Consider the following 15189-nt stretch of genomic DNA (forward strand, 5'->3'; position numbering starts at 1 on the left):
GGCATTTGGAAAATCATAATGCAGTCAAGCAGAGTCAGCATGGTTTTATGAAAGGGAAATCATGTTTAACAAATTTGCTGGAGTTCTTTGAGGATGTAACGAGCAGGGTGGACAAAGGTGAACCAGTGGATGTGGTGTACTTGGATTTCCAGAAGGCATTCGATAAGGTGCCACATAAAAAGGTTACTGCATAAGATAAGAGCTCATGGAATTGGGGGTAATATATTAGCATGGGTAGAGAATTAGCTAACTAACAGAAAGCTGAGAGTCGGGATAAATGGGTCATTTTCCGGTTGGCAAAAGGTAACTAGTGGGGTGCCATAGGGATCGGTGCTCGGGCCTCAACTATTTACAATCTACATTAATGACTTGGATGAAGGGACCGAGTGTAATGTAGCCAAGTTTGCGGATGATACAAAGATGGGTGGGAAAGCAAGTTGTGCAGAGGACTCAAAGAATCTGCAAAGGGATATAGACAGGCTAGGTGAGTGGGCAAACATTTGGCAGATGGAGTATAATGTGGGAAAGTGTGAGGTTATACACTTTGGCAGGAAAAATAAAAAAGCTAATTATTATTTAAATGGAGAGAGGTTACAAAATGAGAGACCTGGGGTCCTTGTGCATATAACACAAAAAGTTAGCATGCAGGTACAGCAAGTAATCAAAAAGGCAAATGGAAAGTTGGCATTTATTTCATAGGGGTTGGAGTATAAAAGCAGGGAAGTCCTGCTACAACTGTACAGGGTATTGGTGAGACCACACCTTGAGTACTGCGTACAGTTTTGGTCTCCTTATTTAAGGAAGGATATACTTGCATTGGAGGCAGTTCAGAGATGATTCACTAGGTTAATTCCAGAGATGAGGGGTTTGACTTATGAGGAAAGGTTGAGCAGGCTGGGCCTATACTCACTGGAATTTAGAAGAATGAGAGCTGATCTTATTGAAACATATGATACCGAGGGGGCTTGACAAGGTAGATGCAGAGAGGATGTCTCCCCTCGTGGGGAAATCTAGAACGCGGGGGCACAGCTTTAGAATAAAGGGTCGCCTTTTTAGAACTGAGATGAGGAGGAATTTCTTCTCTCAGAGGGTCGTAAATCTGTGGAATTCTCTGCCCACAAGAGCTGTGGAGGCTGGGTCATTAAATACATTTAAGGTGGAGATAGACAGATTTTTGCAAGATAAGGGAGTGAAGGGTTATGGGGAGCGGGCTGGGAAGTGGCTTTGAGCCCAAGATCAGCCATGATCTTATTGAATGGCAGAGCAGGCTCAAGGGGCCAAGTGGCCTATTCCTGCTCCTATTTCTTATGTTCTTATCCAAGGTAGGCACAGTCATCTTACCCCGTAAAAGTCTAATTTTCTGGTTGAATAGTATAAGGCGACAAAATACACATTGTAAGCGATCCAATGTCAGTGCTCAGGATCAAGATATTTTATTGATAATCCCCTTCCACATCTTGCATAATCAGTGGCAAGAAGAACTACAAAACTGTAAGGCCTAAAAATTTGGTTGCTTTGTGCCTCCCGTTAGCGCCCTAGGGGCGCAAAGCAACTAGTGCCTGGGTGCGGCGCCGCCAACGCCTCCCGCAAAATTCAGCAGGTTAGTGGCGGCGGTAACCGTTAGCGCCCGTGGTGCTGTGCCGCCGGAGATGATGTCATCGCCATGCGCAGCGCCCTGCTCGCAATCTTCGGTAGCGATCCCTGACTTACTGCCGGAGGCTATGTCCGACGGGGTCAGGGGGGCCCTACCTGCGGCCGGGGTGGCGCAAATTAAAGGGGAGTTGCCGGGCGGCCATTTTTGTTGCTGGCTGCCTGCCAGCACCTGCCCCCTCTGCAGCCCCGCCGTGGGGTGCTGACTGCGCTCCGTGAGCCCGGCACTCTGATCCCTGGGCCCCGGGTCGCGCTGCACTAGGCCCCTCCCCTTTAATAAGGGGAGGTACACCCTGCGGCACCGCGATATTCACTCGCAACGCCTCAAGAGGGAGGCGGGGCGCTTCCAGTAGCACCCCGCCTCCCTCTTGCGGCGCTACCGGTGAATTTTGGCCGCGGGGGGGGCGGGGGTGCAAATTTTTTCAGGGTGCTAAAAGTAGTGCCCTGGTGAAGTTAGCGCCCTAAAGGGGGCGCGACCCAATTTCCCCCCCCTAAATGTCTCAAGCAGTTTTACAAATACAGGGGTAGATTCCCCCCACCCTCGCCCCGCTGGTGTGGATTTTGGGCGGCTTGATGGAACTTACTGGCTGCCTGACAGTCCCGGTGGGAGGCCATTTTGAGGGCCGAGCCGTTTTAGCGTTTATTTGGGTGGGAAATGAGTGCCCTGGAACAGCCCCAGCTCTGGGTCGCTGCAATGTCGGGTGGCCGGTGAGGGTCTGAGACGTAAGTAGGTAGGTCCATGGCGGGGGGGGGGGCGGCGGCGGGACACCCGGTGTGGCAGTGGCCCGGCCTTCTTTTGTAGAGCTCGGGAGATCTGATTCTGGGCAGAGCGTGGGCAGTGCATGCTTCGCCCAGGGTCCTATGTTCCAAGCAGGAGTCCGGGGGTAGATTGGCAGCCACAGCATTGGCGGGAATGCTCACCTATCATCTGACATTGGTTCCCAGTTCCCCAAAATTAAAATTTGGATCCTTGTGTTTAAATCTCTCCATAGCCTCGCCCATCATCATCTCTGTAACCTCCTCCAGTGCTACAACATGATCCCTCAAACTCTTTTTTCTGACTTCAGTCTCTTGTGCATTTCCCCTTTCGTCCCACCTTTGGAGGCTGTGCCTTCAGCCACCTAGGCCCCAAGCCCTGGAATTCCCTTTCTAAACTCCTCCACCTTCCTTTCTACCTTTAAGACCCTCTTTAAAGCCCACATGTTCAACCCTCCCAGTAGCTCCTTCCTTGGCTCAGCATCCATTTTTTCTGCAATGCCTCTGATCTGCCTTGGGATGTTTTTCTTGGTTGAAATGATATATAAATGCAAGTTGTCATTGTTGTTGTATCACTATATATTAGCTTTTAGTTTACTTTTTCTTTATTTATTTTAAGTTTAAATAATAATCTTACCTGTTTTCTGCCTCCCATTTCTTTTCAATCTGAGACTCCTAAGCAAAAGGTACAGGACCCCTGACTAGCTGGCTAAAATTTATTCTGAACTGTCAGAAGATTTGATGACAAAACTCTGAATATCATCTCATTCTGGATCTTTACAGTATCTGCTGAAGCCAGAAAACCCAAACCTAACAACTAACATCTGTCACAAACAAAATCTGTTTAGTTTATCAAGTGATTTACAGGATTTGTCGAACAAATTTCCCTGAACACAACTAAATAGGAAATAAAATACCTTCTGCCAGTGCAACACTAATTCAGTGAATTGGTCAATGAACCAATCACTATAAAAGCTTCATGCAATTGAGTGACAGACCGGATAGGAACTTGGGTCTCGGATCAACAAAATATTCCATTTCTGTAAAATTCGAAAGACTGAAATGATTGAAACTGGGGAAGAATTACAAAAACAAAATCATACCAGTGGATAATATGGGTTTAGAATTTGTTTCAGGCATCTAAATTAATCAAACATCCTGTTGCCAAATGTTTTCTGAATACATGGGAGCGATTTTCCCAATGGAGGCGGGTTTCGGGTGGGTTACAAACCCGCCTCAACTGAGAGGTGAGAAAAATTTGCGATTTTCCCCTAATTGGCCAGTTGATTTCAGAGGTGTGGGTTCCCCTGGGCCAATTAGTGTTTTGAGACTGAAACTCGTCTCTGCTGATGTCACTTATCCAGCTTCAGTTAAGGGCTGCTTGCTGCCTTGGCTCTTCCACTGGGTTTTGGTCAATGCTGCACCACCTCCAAACTGTTATCTCCTTGAAGAATGGTCAGCTCCAAGGCAAGGGCCTCCCCGAGTTTCTCGGATGAGGTGCTGGGTATGCTGGTTGAGGGGGCGAGAGCTGGCAGGGAGGTGCTCTTCCCCTCATCTGGGAGGAAGAGGCCTCCCAAAGAAACCAAGGCTGTGTGGGTCCAGCTGGCAATGGAAATAACCTCCAGATCCGTGTGGAGATTGGGTGATTGTTTCTGTTTATTAATGAAATGCCATCCCTGTGGGAACATATTAAAATTAGGTGATGGCAAACTGTTGGTGTGATGGCATCTGTTATTTCGGCTTAGGCAGCTCCACATTGCGGGCTCCGCGACACTTGCATGGTCAGGTTGGTGGTCAGAGTGAAAGGAGGCAAGAGAGTCATGTCCATTGTCTATCATGTGTTAAGAAGGAGCCAAGCACATGTACCACAATGAGCAACCTATGCAAATCTTGCCAGGATGAGTGCATTCTTTGCATGACATGCTTCCATGCACTGGCGCCTTCTGCCCTGTGCAGCATCAGGTGGGTGAGCAGGAGGTTGGGGCTCCTGCTGCTGTTGTTGCTGAGCTGTCTGGTTCTGCTGCTGTCGTGGCTGCTCCTCATCCGAATCTGAGGTCCATGGTGAAAGGAAATAAATGGTTCCCATGCTGCTGGCAGATACCTGCGTTGGGGAAGTGCTCAGTCCAAGCGGGGAGAGGGTCTTCCAATGAGGTCCCACAGTTTGAGAGATAGAAGCTGCAGCACCTCAGACTTCGGTAGGCCTGCTAAAAGTGCTGAAAGACCTTTGGAACAAAAGTTCTGCCACCTGCAACTGCTCCCTGATGAAAGCTCCGTTTTAATGGTGGAGCTACAGCTGTGAGGAGGCCACCCACTTGTCAACCCACCAGGATTAGCTGGCGTGGTTTAGGAGGGTCGTGCAACACGCTGAAAATGTGGTAAAATAACAAAGGCCTGTCAATATAGGATTATAGAGGCCCTTAACTACTATTTAAGGGTCTTAACTACCTCTCCCGACTGATGGAGGCAGGACCAAATCGCACCCATCAAACCCGCCTCCGGCAAAATTGCGCAGAGGCGGGTTCCGAACCCGCCCTCAGTTTTTGTCATTTTTCCAACTGTCCCACCTCCAAACCCGCCTCCTCAGGGCTGGGAAAATTGCCCCCATAGTTACTAATTTATTAAAACTAAAAGATGCCAGCTTAATTTGCAGTATGTGAATGAAAACTAGAGGAAAGGGAAAGGGCAGCATTAATCTGAGGATGCTGATTGTGTTGTCGGCTTTAATTACTGAAGACATAGATTGCTCAGACAGAACGTCATCTGTTGAAGAGTCAGATAAACATTAACTATTGGAGGTTAATTGGATTGATCTAAAATTGACTTATATGAAAATAAAAGCACAGATTTCAATATTTGTGTGAAATTATACTGAAAACAACAATTTGAATTTATACCATCTTTAATGTAATAAAATGTCCCAATGCGCTTCACAAAGATGAAAAATGGACACCAAGCAGCCATGGGAAAAGAATTAAGAAGGCATGGTTGAATAGGTAGGTTCTGATGAGGCTTTAGAAGGGAGAGTGAGAGGTAGCATGCAGGAAGAGTTACAGTTGAGAGTCCCAGAGTGTGGCCCCAAGACTGGTGAGGGCTCTGTGCCCACAAGTGGAGAAGGGGATACAAAGGAGGCCAGAGTTGAATGAGTGGAGGGTGTACAATGGTACATAGGGCTGTAGAGGTAGGGATGGGCGAGTCCATAGAGGAAATTGTGTATGAGCACAAAGATTTTGAGTTCAATATGGTGGGGATGGGGAGCAGTGGAGGTTGGCAAAGATAGGGGTGAAAAGGGTCTTAGAGCATAAAACATAAAAATACATTGTGGATTTAAATTCTTCCCAGAGCACATTCGCCTTCATGTGGCTTAGAGCTTGAGAATAGGAGAATATATGAAAATCCTCACATGGCAAACCATGATCGACAGAAAGAGTTGCAAACTGCCGTTAACTTGGTGCATAAGTCTTTCGAACATTATTTCAACTTTTTTGTAGCATTGATGAAACTACTACGCGATTTATAACACTGAAAGGAAGAAACAGTTATGGAGAGGAATTGGTCACTTATATGTAATACTGTGTGGTGGGGGAAGAAATCACAAAAAAATACAATCCACCCTGTCAATTGATACTGGGAAGAGAACACAGCCACTTCAAATAATTTGTTCCATCTGATTCAACAGATGGTGGTAACCTGAACAATTAGATTGAAGAAGTAGGTTTTACAAGCTTCTGATGTTTATAGAATCATAGGATTTAATAGCACAGAAACAGGCCATTTGATCTACAGATAGCTTCTTCCTGAAGTGTGACTGTGATTAACTGAATTTCACCATTAAAGGAAAATTACATGATTCCAAAAAATTCCTGGAAGATTAAATCTGATCTATAAAAATCTATATGGCGTGGTACCATTTTAAGATCATGTTTCCATGGACGACTCAGATTCAGCTGTCAGAATACCTGCCAGAAAGGCCATTAACCCATATTCACCACTTGATAGCATGACCAACTGTTGTTTGTAATAATTGTAAAAATAATACAATTAGAGAGGTGGAAACTCCAGGAGTAGGTACTGTGATTGGTAAAGAAAGAATCAAACAGCACCCCCTTAATAATCAGTAAAAATAATTATCATAAACTTTAACATCTTTTATTTTATCTCTGTTTATCTTTGAATATTTTAATTTAGACAGTGAGTGTTGACACAATGAGGGCAGGTTGAGGAACTGGCCGAGAGCAGACATTAGTAGTGGGCCCAATAGTGTGAGGAAGATGAAGTAGTGCACACACAAGCAAAATTACACAATTGTATACCTTAGGGCTTCCTGATCTATCTGGAAAGATCAGCTGGCCCGATACCCTCTATTGCAGGCAAAGCTCCTGCCTGGCTCTGTCTGGAGCAGTGCAGCTGGGAGGCTTGCCTGCAATATCAGGGTCACAGCTACTGCTGGTGATCCACGATCCTCCTGGGTGACTTGTAATGTGCACAATTTCTGAAGCACAATGTTTGGATGAACGCTTCCTCACTGATGTTAATTCAATTCGCTTATACTGTTGGGATCAGTAACTCCTCCAAACCAGCTGCGTCCCCATAGGGTGAGGGGGAAAACCGGCGGGAGAGTTAACCCTGGCCATTCTCCTGTTAGCAATCAGCTACACAGCATGAAGGGGCGGGTGAGTGGGGTGCACGTCAACCCAAGCACCCCACCCACCCGTCCCTTCAACCACCGTCTGCCCCACCTGTGACCTGGGTTCCTTTTGACCAGCAATGTAGTTGTGGTTAACATCAACTGGGGACTGAATGGAGTTGGTCCGAATTCCACTAAGCATCAAAGTTACGTAAACTTTTTTAAACACTTAAAATTCCTAGGTTAAGAACTTGCTTGAGTGGTTTATTTCTGAATTTGTGGGAACTGATTTAAAGTTGCTCTATTCCAAATAGCGACTTCTAGTCACATTGATTTGAAAATGAAAAAGATAAATGGAGTTTCATAAAATGCATTTAAACCAACCAGTACATAAATTGGCAAATGATAAAAACACTTTGGTTTGATTTAGGTGCCCACTGAGCTAGGAAATTAACTAATGTAGAAAATAGCACTTGAGAAAAATAATTAAAAAATGACGTATCAGACGTGGGCTTTTAGACGATGAAAGAAATTGCAGAGAGAAGTGAAATAAGAGGTATACTGCTGATCCTTTGTCAGGTTTTGATGCAGCAGACTTAGAAACAGATTAGAGAATAAAATCCAAATTGCACATGAAAAACAACTCAATTTTATAGCAACACAAACTATGACTCAAAATGCTGCACAAATTAATTGGAATTTGGAGAAAGGTCATTTTGATCCAGAATCACTCGCTGACTCTACTACCTTCTCTTAAGCGCGATTGGTCCAGTACAGGTTACTCCTGTATTCATGACTCCAAGGTGAACTAATGTAGGGGAGGCGGGGGTGGCTACTGGTGCAGTGTTTAATCAGCTACTCAGGTTAGCTGACACACTGGTGGAAGATTTTTTGAGTGCATTAACTGTAGCAAAAACATAAATCTGTTTATAAAGAATGGGTTCATGATTTTGTTACATGTAGTGCACAGACGAGATCTTCCCCTGTAGACTGCAGAGGTGATATTAATGGATTGTTCCTGTACTACTTAGGTTAGTGGAAGATGCTAATTGCAAAGGTTAATTGATGCATTGTTGTACTGTTCCCCAAGCAACTCAGATAATAGACGCACAAGTTTTCTAGCAAAGGTCTGATGGGAGGGCAGTAGAGTGATGGACTATCATACAGAGAAGCTGGCTGGAGGCTAGGTCCACACAGGAAAGAAGCAAGTTTCCGAGGAAGAGTCACCCTGAGCCGCTGTGCACTTCCCAGAGGGTGATTACAGACTGACTGTTGCAGTTTCCTGGGAGAAGGGCACACCTTGCCTTGGGATGGTGCGAAAAAACAGATGTGTGTCAGTGATGGTCTTAACATGAAATATTTCAAAGCCACAGAACATCAGCATTACTTTAAAGTTACAAAATAATGCACTCTCACATTATGTGCAACATAATTATATAGTAACCAACAGAGACAGGCGGAATATAAACAGAAAATGCTGGAAATACTCGGATGCTGCCTGACCTGCTGAGTGTATCCAGCATTTTCTGTTGATATTTCAGATTTCCACCATCTGCAGTATTTTGCCTTCGAGACAGGTGGGACATGGAATATAACCCACTGGTATAAATCATATTACATAATTGTGGGGTCTGTAAATGACACCAATTTTTCTTGCAGCCAGAAATACTCAATGGCTCATTTAATAAATGCCCTATGTGGTGTGGCAGAGGGCGATACAAACCAAGAAGGTGCCAGCTTCAATCCTTGGCCTGTGTTGAGTTAGGCCCTGCAGTTGCCCTCTTAACCTAGGAGAAAGGGGGGAATCAGCCAGCATTCCGGTTCCTGATTATTAGCTAATGATTTCTGCAGGAAGGTGTGTGGTCATTGAGTGATGACAAGATAGGGTTCAGTTGTGATATCGCTCATGGTTGAAAAGACAGCTGATGTCGATGTCTAGGCTCCACCACATGGCCAAGGTAACAGAAGACTTCCAACACCCACACAACCATAATCCAACCCGAGTCACTGTCTACATGAGAGAGAGTTGAAAAAATGTTTAGGCGCACTGGGGTTTGAGAAATTGGGGAAATATAAAGGTTGGACTCAGCACGAGATATAAAATTCAGCATGTACCAGAGCAGATTACAAGATATTGAAGCCTGACTAGACTAATGTCAGCTTGTTATTTCACTCCCCGCTGTTAAAATGCTGTGGTAAATATTTTCTTACAATGGGATAAAAGTTGATTACTTACTGCCTAAAAATGAAATGCATGATTTCAAATTGCTTGTTTAACAAATTTAATATAGTTTGTAACAGCATCACCGACTGCTACATAGTTTTGAAGTTGTATTATCTCCAGGCCTACTGCTCGATTGTTTTATTTCCTTACAGATTAAAACCTATCCAGTTTTACACTCTCATATTAAAATCTCCACTGTAAAAAATAAATCTGCCTCAGTTAATGCAATTCTCAGTCAGAATAAGGCAAAAAAAAGGTTACCCGTTTAAAGAGAAGGGGACATTATTTACAGCTTTCCTGAGGAAAGGTGCAAAATTAGGCATCTCATTCTGTCAGCTAGCACTGTCTCAGGTGTGTAACAGTTTTATCCAAAAGCTGTAATACATTTGTTCACTTACCTCAGAATCTTTGTAGTAGCGTTCAGGAATTTCATCGTATGCAATATCAATGAAACACACATCTCTTTCAACGTCTTTTGCCTCAGAATCGAAGATCTGCAACATATATATGTATATATACAATATCTTTAATTCAAAATAACAAAACAGAACGTAGTTGGTTAATGATCAATATGCAGAGTGTAACAGACACCTCTAAGTAAATTAGAAGGTAGCAATTCAATCATGGAATTGCAAGTAGGTAGAACAGGTAGAAGGTATCATATATTGAAAAAAGAATGGGAGGCATGCATACTCAATGAATGATGGTGAACTAGCTCGGGGAAAAAGCCTAGGGATGATAGTAGACTCAATACTTAACATCCAGTCATTGTGCAGCAGCAATGAATAAAGCTAACAGAATGCTGAAATAAAAACACAAATGCACAGAAGGTCTGCCAGCATCTGAAAAGAGAAAAATGGACCAATATTTTGGATTTAGACTTGACATCAAAATGGACAAAGGGTCTACATCCAAAACATTACCCATCTTTTCTCTTTTCAAATGCTGGCAGTCCTGATAGTTTTTTTGTCTTCGCCCGCCCTTTCACTCTAACACAATGGAGCTATATTGTTAAATTAATGGTGTACAACTGTGAGATGGTCATACTGAAGCTGCACAGTTAGGCCACATCTTGAGCACTGCATTCTCCTAGTCACTGAGAAATTGGGAAACATCAAAGCCTTTAGGCAGTCGATATAAAGGTGCTGAGGCTGATCCTTAGGCCGGAATTTTCCCTACCTGGGCGGGTCTGGTGCGGGTGGCGGCCATGGCGGATTGCGACCCTGTTGCTGGCTCCATCCCACTGCACAAAATGACCCTATGTCAATAGGGCCTATTAAGCCCGCCCTGTGCGTTACCCGGCCCAATTAAATGGTACAGGTCTGCTGACGTCATCCATGACGCATTTTCAGCTGGGATATTTAAAGGGGCCATGGCCACATTACATTTGAAGGTTAATCTAAAATAGTGCAGTCAGTGCACTACAGCATTGGAGTGCTGCAAACACTTTGGAAATGACTGCACAGAGGCAGAGGGCTGCACGCAAATTTGCATATGGAGGGAGTCCGAGCTCGTAGGGGTGTCCTCTTCTCTTCCAATGGGCAGAAGAGACCTCCCCAGGAGACCGAAACAGCCTGGAGGAGGTCAACAGCAGGGTCAGGAGGACATGGGTGTAGTGCCGCAAACGTTTCAATGATCTCATTAGATCAGGAAACGTGAGTGCAAAGCCACACTCAACTTCATCCTGCTGTGCCTCTCATCACGTCCCCATCACTCTGCCTTCCAAACCCTACACATCTTTACTCACACCACCTTACCTTGCACATCCACTCATCCCTCTCTCTCTCTATCTAAATTATCACATCACCATCTGACTAACCACCCCTCACACTCACCCTCATCTGAGTGCAATCATACCAACTAACAACACATAAAGGAGGCCACTTGGCTTTGGCACCCCACTCCATCATAGTCCCCCTCTAAAGATCTAACCCATCCATTCCTTACACTCATTCCATCACTCTCACTCAACCTTCTCTTCTTTACCTCCTTGCAGGAAAAGTGAGCCCAAAATAAGAGGGAGAGAACCGGCAGTGGTCCTCCATCATTTGCAAACCTTACAACAGCAAAGGAGGCTGTTTTAGAAATATCTAGAGTCACTGAGCAGCTGGAGGTGGGACACGGAGAGAGGGGGACATCTTAGCAACATGGTGACAGAATTACATATCATACAGCTACATGGCATACATCAGTCACGCATATGGGGACTGATGTTAGCAGCCATTGAATTGTCATCATGTGCATAATGGTATCTGTACCCATTCTTCATATGACATATCTAACTCATCTCTTTACTCTCCTACAGGTCAATCAAGAGCACCCCTCACCCCCCAACTGTCCAGGAGGAAGATGAAGACGACTCCTCAGAGGAGCCTCCAGCCTCTGAGGGTGCACCGTCACCAGACATAAGCGCACCCAGCACCAGTGCAGATACGCACACCTGGGTGGGTCCCACACAACATAGAGTAGTGTTGTCACCTGGTGTCTCACAACTCACAAGTGAGCAAGAGCAAAAAACAGCATCAGCAGTGGAGAGTCCTCGCTGGAGGGCGCAGGATGTTCTTAGCTCTGCTCAGTTGCATCCAGATTCTGAGCCTCAGGGGCCATCCAGAAAGAGGGCGATCCTGGAGGTACAGGGGCTCTGACAGGTTTTGCGAGCGTGATGTCTGCAAATGTTCAGAGAATGGAGGAGTCCATCTCCAACATGAACACCACCGTGTCGCAGACGATGACAACTGTAGACTCCTCAATGGATAGGATGGCCACTTACATGGAGCAGCGAATGCACCACTCACAGGAGCACATGGTCTCTATGGAAAATAGTTGACAGAGACTAATAGACCTCCTCTTTAGGAGGGATGTCAGCGTAGACGTGGGTCCTCATGGCCCCACTGATGTGCAGCACGGTGCTCTCTAGCTCCTTGGCAGCAGGGAAGTGAGCAGGCTGCCTCTACCTCTGCTGAATCCACAGGGGTAGCACCTCGTTGAAGCACGCGGAAGAGAAAAATGACATGCAAATAGATTCACAAGGGTAGTCACTTGGGTGTTTTATCCAATGTTTATGTAAAGTTTCCGTTCATGTGCTGTCAAACATTAAAAAAAATATTTTCAACACTTTCCGGTCTTGGACAGATTTGTGTGCACCTTTGGAAGTGGCTTTGTGAGTTGCAGTGAATGGTGAGACATAACGGTACCTCCAGCATGGTGGTGAGTGTGAAAGGAATGGCTTGGTCATTGTAGGGATGCTTTATGGTGTTGGTGTGGGGTGGTACCAACTTGGCGCATCATGTGGCAGCCATATGGGTGTACAGCGTAAAGTTAAGTAAATCTGGCCATGATGAGGTCATCCCTGGCCTCCCGGGCAGCAATGTGCTCGGGTGCTGATGCCCTCTGTTCTGTGCAGCCTCAGATGATTGCGGAGAAGGTTGGTGTTGTTGTTGTTAGTGCTGCTGGTGTGCTTGGTGCTGCTGGTGTTGGGGCTCATCGTGGTCAGATTCTGAGGACCAAGGTGAGACAGTATAAATGGCACCCATGTTGATGGAATACATGGTAGGTGAAGTAGTGATGACAGAAGCAATCTGTCAATGGTGAGAGAGGTTCTGCCAATGAGGTGACACTGGATGGAGACTTTGCTGGAAAGACTTGCAGCCTGCAGAAAGCTCAATCTGTGCTGGAAATGCAGTGAGCAACAGCTTCTGCCTGAGGAAAGTGATCAGCTGTCAGGTGGGAGCTATTATACTACATTTGATGCTGTCAACTAATCAGCTGGATCAATGGCCACTCAACTCCCACCTCAGGTTGACAGACGTGGTTCCTGAGCAGCGCGAGTCTCGTGGACATCCAGTGAAATTGGAAAGATAAGGTTAAAAAGGGTTTGAGAACAAGCTAATAATCCTTTAAATTGGATCGCCCGCCTCTGCCGGTCGAGTTGCTGCCATGCTGACAGACGCGCCTGAGGGAATGGCGCGTGGGGGCAGGATGACGGCAGGTTCCCGACCCGCTGCAAGAAATTTCAAGAAATTTCAACTTTCCCACCCGACCTGCCTCCAATCGCACCCGCACGGACCCCAGAAAATTCCGGCCTTAGTGTCACGATGAGTGACTTATGAGATTTAGACTCTACAGCCTTGAATGGAACTGAATGAAAGGGGTAAAGAAAATGTAAATCCAGGGCAATATTTTAAGTTAAACCACAACTTCAGGACAAGGGGACATAAGTAGTAAAAAGCAAGTTCAGGACTGATGCCAGGACGCAATCCTTTACACCTGGAATGGACTGCTGTGTAGGGTAGGGGAGAGAAAAAAAGTCAGGAATAATTTTTGAGGTATTTAGGTCTCTGAGAGACTGAAACTGACGAATGAGCGGGAATACCTTGAATGTCTTCTCTCATCTGTACTTCTCATTGTGGTTTTTGTTTTTAGATGACTTCAGAAACTCGTAGATTTGTAATATTACATGAACCTGGAGGTAAAATTCTGAGTTTACATTGACTGACAGGTATTGGCTACTGTTTATAGGCTTTACAAGATGTTACACATTTGCTTTAAATGTATTTTTCTACTATCGGAGGGTGACTGGCAGTCCAGTTGCTCAATAGGAAGGTTTCCAATGGCATTTGAAGATCAAGACAATACTGTATGGTGTAGGATAAAATGTTTTACAGATTATATGATGTAGGACTGAAGGTATATTAGATCAGTGTGACTGGCCTTGTAGTATTACCAGTAGATATCAGGAAAATCCCCCTGCTTGTATAGGTTATAAGATGGTATTTGTGCTTTAGGCCTCTCATATTATTCATGTGCTTTTTTTTTATTAGTTCATGGGATGTGGGCATCGCTGCATCCCTAGTTGCCCTTGAGAAGGTGGTGGTGAGCCGCCTTCTTGAACCGCTGCAGTCCGTGTGGTGAAGGTACTCCCACAGTGCTGTTAGGGAGGGAGTTCCAGGATTTTGACCCAGCGACGATGAAGGAATGGCTGGTATACTTCTAATAAATGGTAGCCAGTTTGTATTTTATCGTGTAGAACAGGTAACACATAACTTAAAAGAGCTTTTAAGATTATGTTTTGGAGTCTCACTCAGTATCAGAAGAATAACGGGTAGGAAATGAAAATTGATAAAGTGGATGTGTACACTTACAGGTATTTTTTGCAATAGGGAGTCGCCTTGCTGTGATGGGAGAAGCAAAGCTAAAGCTGAAGCATTGGTTTGGATTTGAAAGGGATGGATGAAGGGATGGAGGGGAACAGAGCTGGACCATTGGGCATAGGTCTGGAAGGCAGCAGAGCACAGACAGAGAGGGTAAAATGCTAGGGTAGAGGGAGGAAATGGAAAACTAGGTTTCATGCTTTTCCCAACAATCTGATTGTTCTGTGGTGCCATGTGATTGGTATGGACCACTCAACAATGCTGGAAGCTCACTATATCAGTATAATCGTACAATATTACAGACACGCAGAGACAAGATTTTTAATATAATTTTGGCACCAGATGCTTTGCTGGGAGTGCCAGGGCTTGAAATCATTTTAGATTAATGTCTTTAAAATATTATGGCCTAGAAATTAGGTTTGCCTCCGCCAGGGCTTTTGCGCCCGAAATTTTGCGCCCGCGATAATTGCCGCTGCGCCCGCCAAAAATTCAGCTGCCCCGCGCCCAGACGGCTGCGGGCGCTAATGGAGGGTTTCAGCGCCTCGCTATGGGCGCTGAATGCAGGTTTGCGGCGCTAATCCCCCGCTGCGGCACCCGATGCGGTGCGGCAGGCTGGGGTACTGCAGGCCTCCTCCTTCTGTTAAGGAGGAGCTGCCTGCAGCCGACCGCTGACCGGTCGATTCGCCCGACAAATGAGCCCGGCACCTCGGAGAAGTGCCGGGCTCGCGGGCCACGCACATCAGTGCCGCGGGGGGGTGGTGGAGGAGTCCGGGGAGGGAGGTGCG

At 45.6% G+C, this 15189-nt stretch overlaps 1 protein-coding gene across 1 annotated transcript in view; it reads right to left on the reverse strand.

Moving 5' to 3' along the window:
- LOC147102942 (cytoplasmic phosphatidylinositol transfer protein 1-like) overlaps positions 1 to 15189 on the reverse strand; it is a 459229-nt gene that overhangs the window by 38945 nt on the left and 405095 nt on the right. The window contains exon 7 of the mRNA XM_085963916.1: positions 9653 to 9748. Within this exon, the coding sequence (XP_085820042.1) occupies positions 9653 to 9748 (96 nt within the window). The remainder of the gene's footprint in view (positions 1 to 9652; positions 9749 to 15189) is intronic.

Source organism: Somniosus microcephalus, chromosome 21 (genome assembly GCF_052327205.1).
Source record: "Somniosus microcephalus isolate GS21.2 chromosome 21, FLI_Smic_1.0, whole genome shotgun sequence".
Classification (NCBI taxonomy): Eukaryota; Metazoa; Chordata; class Chondrichthyes; order Squaliformes; family Somniosidae; genus Somniosus; species Somniosus microcephalus.